The sequence below is a fragment of the Alligator sinensis genome, unplaced genomic scaffold (assembly GCF_000455745.1).
Source record: "Alligator sinensis unplaced genomic scaffold, ASM45574v1 scaffold1426_1, whole genome shotgun sequence".
NCBI classification, from domain to species: Eukaryota; Metazoa; Chordata; order Crocodylia; family Alligatoridae; genus Alligator; species Alligator sinensis.
In genome coordinates, this window is record NW_005843250.1 from 63,295 (window position 1) to 70,383 (window position 7,089).

At 52.0% G+C, this 7,089-nt stretch overlaps 1 protein-coding gene across 1 annotated transcript in view; it reads left to right on the forward strand.

Moving 5' to 3' along the window:
• LOC102381781 (zinc finger protein 420-like) overlaps window positions 1-6,856 on the forward strand; it is a 33,170-nt gene extending 26,314 nt beyond the window's left edge. Inside the window, exon 8 of the mRNA XM_025194568.1 lies at window positions 4,341-6,856. Within this exon, the coding sequence (XP_025050353.1) occupies window positions 4,341-4,942 (602 nt within the window). The 3' untranslated portion in view covers window positions 4,943-6,856. The remainder of the gene's footprint in view (window positions 1-4,340) is intronic.
• The last annotated feature ends 233 nt before the right edge of the window (window positions 6,857-7,089 follow it).

A 7,089-nucleotide genomic window follows, 5' to 3' on the forward strand; every position in this document is an offset into this window, starting at 1 on the left:
TTTCTTCCCCCCTTCTCCCGCACGCGGAGGCCTCCGGGTGCCATAGTGTCAGGCGGGTCCCAGAGAAGAGCAGGGCTGTCCCCGCGCCGGCAGCACCAGGACCGACCTGTGCTTCTTCCCCGCCCGCAGGTGCAGGGACCGTGAGCAGAGCTGAGCAGCAGTCTCCTGGGAAAGGGCCTGTAACCCTGGAGCTGCAGAGGACTTCCCCAGGGAGAGAGGGGCTCCCTGACACCTGAGCGGGGCCGGGCAGGCCGTCAAACGGGGAGAGCATGGAGGTGAGCAGGGCACCAGGTCCAGCTGGGGGTGGGAGTGCAGCTGGGGCAGCGCCAGGAGGAGCCAGAGCTGCTGTAGAGCATTTGGGGAGCGGAGAGACCTGCAAACACCCCAAGCTGGCATTAGCCACAGCTCCCTCCCCAGCACAGATCGCCAGGGGTGCTGGCGCGGGAAGGCCAGTCAGTGCGTGGAGCCAGGGCTCCCCACCTCTGAAAGTGCTGCCTGGGCTGCCTCCAAGGACCCAGCAAGTAGAACGTGCTGAGCTGGGTCAGGGCAGACGCATGAACTCCCCTGTCCACAGCTGCAGCCACGTCATGTGTCAGCTGCATAATGGGCAAGTCCGCTCCCCGACCTGCCATGGCGAAGCTTGCACATAGGTGTAGCAGTAAGGAATTGCAGACAAGGCGGCGGGGGCTAGAGGCAGGTGGGACAGGAGGTGCTGATGGTGTAATGCTTGTGACTGCAGCTCCGGGAGGCCTTTGATGACGTGGCTGTGTATTTCACGCGGGAGGAGTGGGAGCTGCTGGGAGATGAAGACAAGGGGCTTTACCAGGACCAGATGCTGAGGAATTACCAAGCCCTCGTTTCCCTGGGTAAAGCTCTGGTTCTTGCTTCTCCGTAGACCTATGTGACCCCTGAAGTTTCTGATCTGCTCCCTGCTTTTCAGCAGTTTCATCCTCATGAATGAAGTTTCTTGGCAACGTGATCTCCCTGTGCCTTCTCAGTCTGCTCATATCATCTCCAGTTCATTGTGCATAAGAATTCACTGAAAGCTGCTCCTTTGGGAATTCTGATTTTCTTCCTGTCTTCCCTGGTTTGTCCTGTCCAAACGCATTTAACAATCCTAGCATACACAGTTCAGCGGTAATCCTTGTCATTTCCTTTTCTCCTTTTCCCACGAGCCTGCAGAAGTTAGTGGAAGTCTTGTCAGCCTCTGCTGCTACAGCACACATATCATGCATTTCAACTCCTCTTCTTGTGACATGTTTTACATGTGATGGACCTCGGTGCTTCTAACAAAGAGTCACTGGAAGTTTCTTCCACATTCCTTCCTAACGTCTTTGTCTCCATAGACTGCAGGCTCTGATTTTGCTGTATTTACTTGCAGACCTGTGCTGTCAGGATCACTCTGCCATTCTCAGAATACGTCTTATCCTCAAGTCCCTCTGCATAGCAGATACCCATCACTGTAATCAAAAGAAGTGGGCTAGGTTCAGGGCCTCGTGAAAGCCAGTTTTAATTTCTAAGGCTGTAATACAGGGTCTTGTTCTGATTTGTGTGCAGGTTTCAGGTTCTTACCTTTTTTCTAAGTCAGTTTGCTTCTCTTAGGCTTGCTTTTCCCTCCAGTTCCCCCAAAGGACTTCATTAGGGAAGTGCTCAAAGGCTTTTTCTAGCTCCACAAAGTCCATAAGGAGAGAATTACAGAAAGACAAAAAAATATCTTGAAAATGTTTGAGGATGATGACAGCCCTGCCTATGGAGGAGTGAGCCAGCACATGAGAGCAATTGGGTGGCTAAAGGATACTGAAAATGGGTAAGAGGAGGTGAGGGGAGAGGCTGGGAGGCTGAAGGTAGCAGCATCAACCAGGGTTCTCCCCCAGCCTATGAGACCACAGAGGTGGGTTAACCCTTTATGGACTGGGGTAAGGGTTCTTATTATGGACTAATTGGTGTTTTAATAAATGTTATCCGTCCGTAAGCATGTGCAGTGACTCTTAATTTTGGTACCTTGAAAACAGTAAATGCTTTCTATCACAGATCACTGCATCTCCACCCCTGTCCCTGGTGACTGTCAGTTTCATACTCTTTTTCTACCACAGGGTGGCCTGTGCTTTGTTTCCTATGCCCATCTCTCCACTATGGGGTGACAAGGACTATCGTCTATTGAAGGCTTCTCCCTGCAGCACCTTCCTTTTCATCCTAAATGCCCACCTCCCTTGTCCTTCAAGGCCTGAGTAGAATCCAGGAGTTCATTGGATCTATTCCCTACATCCCATCTATTGCTTCTCCATCCAGTCTGTGGTCACAAACACACTTTAACTGCTGCCCCTCACAGGATATCGAGGTCTCATGCCTGACTTAATCTGCCGCATCCAGCAAGAGCAGGTGGAGCTGTGGGTCTGTGCTGAGGAAGACCGTGAGAGAATCTCAAGGTGGGAGGACCTGCTGCCGGGTGAGTTGTAGGTGTCTCCTCCACGATACTCCCCTCTCAGAAATGCTTCCTAGCCAGAGTGAGAGGTAGCCTGGAAACTACAGGCCTACCCTGTGCTGCCATTTCAGGGTGCTGACCACAAATAGCTAATGCTGTAATGTGTCCAGTCAGGTATTGTTCCCACTCCCCAAAATTAAAGCAGTGGAAACCAGCAATCACTTCTTTTCTGTCCCCTCTAATGACAGGTGTTATGGAACTGCTGAGTTTATTATCTTGATTTTTGGGCACAGATCTGGTTTTGCTGGAATTCTGTGATCTTAAATTTCCATCTTCACTCAGCAGTGTAAGAGTTGATTCCCCAGCCCAAGTAGCCATTGCTCTCTAACAGCTTCTCCCAGGGAATGATGAGATTTGTGGTCCCCCATGGAAATGAGCATGGTTGGCAAAACCTCTGTAGCCATTATTGTTGGATGAGAAAGGCTAGGGCTCTCCCTTGATTCTCCTGGTACGGTTGACCTGGAACTCAAGAAGTGCTGAATCATGATCTCAGACTGCATTAAATGGTTGCATAGAGTAGGCTGGGATCCATAAGCCTTCACTTTGTGGAAGGGGAAGTGAATACACCATGGTTTGCGCCAGGGTCTCCCCCATCTTGTTTCATCTCTGGGGCCCTGAGTGTCACAAACCCTGAGACTCAGCATAGAGGCCATGTGCAGGGTAATGCCAGGACCTTTGTCCTGTGACATGGAGGGCGCTTGGGCCTCGTCTCCAGAGCAAAGCTTCATGAGCTCATTCCTTCGGGCACCGGAGCTTTGCCTGGAAGCAGGCAGGAAGCACAGCCATGTTTCTTCCAGAAGGGAGAGCCACAGCTCTCAATCCTACCCTCCCAGATCACTTTGTGGAGGTTGGAGGCATGCAACATGGTGGCTTTTTCTGTCAGGGAGGAGCAGCACTTGTGTGTGCAGCAAAAGCAGCTGTTCCAGTGTAAGGCAGTGCTCCTCACACCCTCTGACTGCTGAAAAGTCCCAGAAATCCACCGGGGGGCTGTTCTCCCTTGTACCCAGATGCTGCTGTCAAGACTGCCAGAGATCGGGGCGAGCACTGGAGAGCAGTCTCACCAGTGCACTTTGGCTTCTGGAGCATGTCAGCTCAGTCAGGTGCAGTGCTCAGCATCATGTTGCCCTGGACCCAGCAGTGCTGTGGGACAGATCAGCCCTTAGAGAGCCTCACTCTTCCTTTAAGCAGATCCCTCTGGTCTCATCCAGAGCCCATTAGAGCATGACGCCAGTCAAGCACTGTTCTCAAGCACATGTCCCACATGGGTTTCTCCCAGCAGGGTCTGAGTTGATGGGGCTGACGGTTGGGCCATAAACCCCAAAGTCTGGCTCTGAAATCCACTGAGTAGAAAGCATTAGTATGGCCCATGGACCTGCCCCTCTTGCACTTCCAAACCTTGGGAATCTGGAAGGAAGACCTTCTTTAGTTAAGGAGACACTAGGTCCAAGGTCCAGTCCTGCTCTGAGGCTCATTGCAGCAGAAGGAATTGCAGTGCTTGGGCTGTGCCAGCAGGTCAGGGACTAATCTGCAGTTTCTCTTCCCCATGCAGGAGGTGCCTGGCTCCTGAGCAGAACTGAGGAGCAGCGTCCTGTGGAAGGATCTGCAAACCTAGAGCCAGTACTGACTTCCCCAGGGAGTCTGGGCGAGATGGATGAGCTGAGACCTGAGCAGGAGCAATGGCACAGGAGTCAGGGGTGGCTCCAAACACTGGATAATGTAGTGGTGAACGAGGTCCCATGTCCAACTAGGTATGGGAGTGGAGAAGGGAGAGAAGCCAGAAAGAGCCCTGGGTTCAAGGAAGAAATTGTGGAGCTGAGAGACCAAAAGAGCCACAAGACAAAGGTCCACTTCAGAAAGAGACGGTCACATCAGTGTCCCGAGTGTGGGAAATGCTTCAACCGATCCTCCCAACTGACTGGACACTGGCGCATCCACACAGGGGAGAAGCCATATCAGTGCTCTGTGTGTGGGAAAAGCTTTGCCCAGTCCGGGAACCTGGTCCACCACCAGCGCGTCCACACAGGGGAGAAGCCGTATCAATGCCCTGTGTGTGGGAAGAGCTTCACCCAGTCCTCTAGCCTGGGCCTGCACCAGCGCCTCCACACAGGGGAAAAGCCACATAGGTGCTCTGAATGTGGGAAGAGCTTCATCCAGTACTGCAGGCTGGCTGAGCACCAGCTTATCCACACAGGGGAAAAGCCATATGAGTGCTCTGTGTGTAGGAAGAGCTTCAGCACACCCACCTACCTGACCAGGCACCAGAGCATCCACACACGGAAGAAGCCACATCGATGCTCCGTGTGTGGGAAGAGCTTCACCCGATCCTACACCTTATTCCAGCACCAGAGCGTCCACACAGGGAAGACACCGTATCAGTGCCTTGAGTGTGGGAAGAGCTTTCCCTATTCTTCTAGCCTGCGTGTGCACCGGCATGTCCACACAAAGGAGAAGCCACATTGAAACTTCATGTATGGGAAGGTTTCATCCTGTCCTCCTACCTGGCCTAGCACCAGTTCATCCACACCCAGAAGCATCCATAATTTTCCCAGCAATGCAAGACAGGCTTAGGAATGTCTGCCTGCTCAGCATCCTGGAGTGGCTGCATTCAGTCAAACGGCATCATGCTGGCAGAGTGCAGAAAGAGTTCACTGAGCCTTTGGCACTTGTAGGGCACTTTAGAACCCAAAGAAGCCAGAAGCTGGCCCCAAGGTTTCATTGCTGGGGAGGGACTACGACGGGGGCAGGCAGTTATTTCAGGTGGAGGGCCGATTACTGAGTTTTGGCAAGCCATCAGGGGCCGCATGACAGGTAGCCAGAGGCAGATAAATATTAATTTTCTACATTTTTAGGGGCCCTGTGAGCTGAATAAAATGGCCTGGCAGACCACATCTTGCACACCCCTGGACTAAGAGGAAGCACTTTAGGCAGAGGCCAGCCCAGACCCTGGGGGAACCTATGAAGAGAAGATCTTTGTATTAGGCTTCGTGCGCCTGTGCCTTCCACTTCATTCTCTAAGAGCAGCCAGTGCTCCCAGGGGAAGTAGTGCCATCATAATAGGGTGCCTTCCCCAAGTCACATGGCTCCAAGTGACACCCAGGGACTGTCCTTGGCCACTTCCCAGCTTCGCCCTTCATCTTGGTCCCAGGTTTCTGGTATGTGAAGCCCTTAGTTGCCGGAAGGAGGATATTTATGGCTGGGGAAGCATTTCCTGCTCTCTATCCTGACCTTACCTTTTCTTCCCACTCCATAGCCGCTTTCCCAGGCCTGCTCATGCCCATCGTGTGTTTGCAAGGAGCTGATGCCACCCCCCCGAGCTCCATTTGCCAGGTATTGCTTTTCAGCCTCTTTCCAGGACACTGCACCACTGGTTGCCTGGTGCTCCCCCTTCCCTAAAGGGATCTTCACTGCCTTCTCTGTAACAGGGAGTCTCTGCTAAGGAAGCACCAGAAGTGAACATGCTATCCCTGTGGACGGTTTCTGTTTCCTGTCCAGAGCTGCGCGATAGGAACAGACCAGGGCCCCAAACCCTTTCCAGGGTAGGTATCTCTCTGATTTCCCAGCCCCTTCCCTTTCCAGAAGATTCACCATAATCCAATGGTTGCTAACCCTGGGAAGAGGAGATGGTCACACTTGAAGCTTTTCTGCCATGTTTTGCTGTGCAACAAGAACCCTGCACGTTTGGAGGAACTTCTGGCCAGGGTCAGTAGGGTCCCTTTTCTGGGGGTAGCAGGGCTAAGAAGGTGCAGCATGTGGCAGGTCCAGCCTCCCCTATGGAGGGGTGGGGAAAGTGTGGTCATCCCCTAGGTGAACTGCAGAATGTTGTATCCTGTAATGAAGCTGAAGCCGCCCTACTAGTGTCAAAGCTCTTTGGCTTTAAGTGTCCTGTAGGGGCTACTCTGAGGTTAATATCCTATCATTGAGCACACTCATTCATCTCTTCTTTACCCTTCTTCACCCTGGCTTCTTTACTTTTCATTCCATCCAGGAAGAGCACACACCAACTGCTGACACTTCCTTAGCCTGACGAAGGGTTTTTGAACCCGAAAGCTTGCTTAATAACTATTCTCCAACTATTTGGGTTGGTCTAATAAAAGATATCAAATTCACCCAAGGAACCTTGTCTGCCTGTGTCCTTAGACCAACACAGCTACAACCTACACCCCTGCCTCATTCATCTCTCTAATTCTCTTTGCTGATTTTCCCCAGTGTACAAAGTTGCCCCCAGTTTCCGTATATTACAGTGCTTAAGAAAATAACCTTGTGACTTTTGAATGACTTTTTGGAAAGGGGCCTGGTTTATCTTGTTGGAGACAGCCACAAGAAGAAGGGAGGAAATGGGAACCTTTGACATGTTTGGAAGGTGCCCGTTACTGGTTGAACCTGTAACGGGATGGGCAGGTTTGGGAGCAGTGGGTGCGGGAGAGGGAGTGTGTGTCAAAGACAGTGAGATCCTAACCCTGCCCCTTTCCAAGAGGGGAGCCTGGGTGCAGATCAGTTAAGGTCACCTGATGCACCTTCCCAAGTCCTGAATTCAAAGCCTGCTTCCCAAAGGCAGTTCTCACTGGTTTTTGTAACTGTCTCATGGAGAAGAGGGTATGTTACAAAAG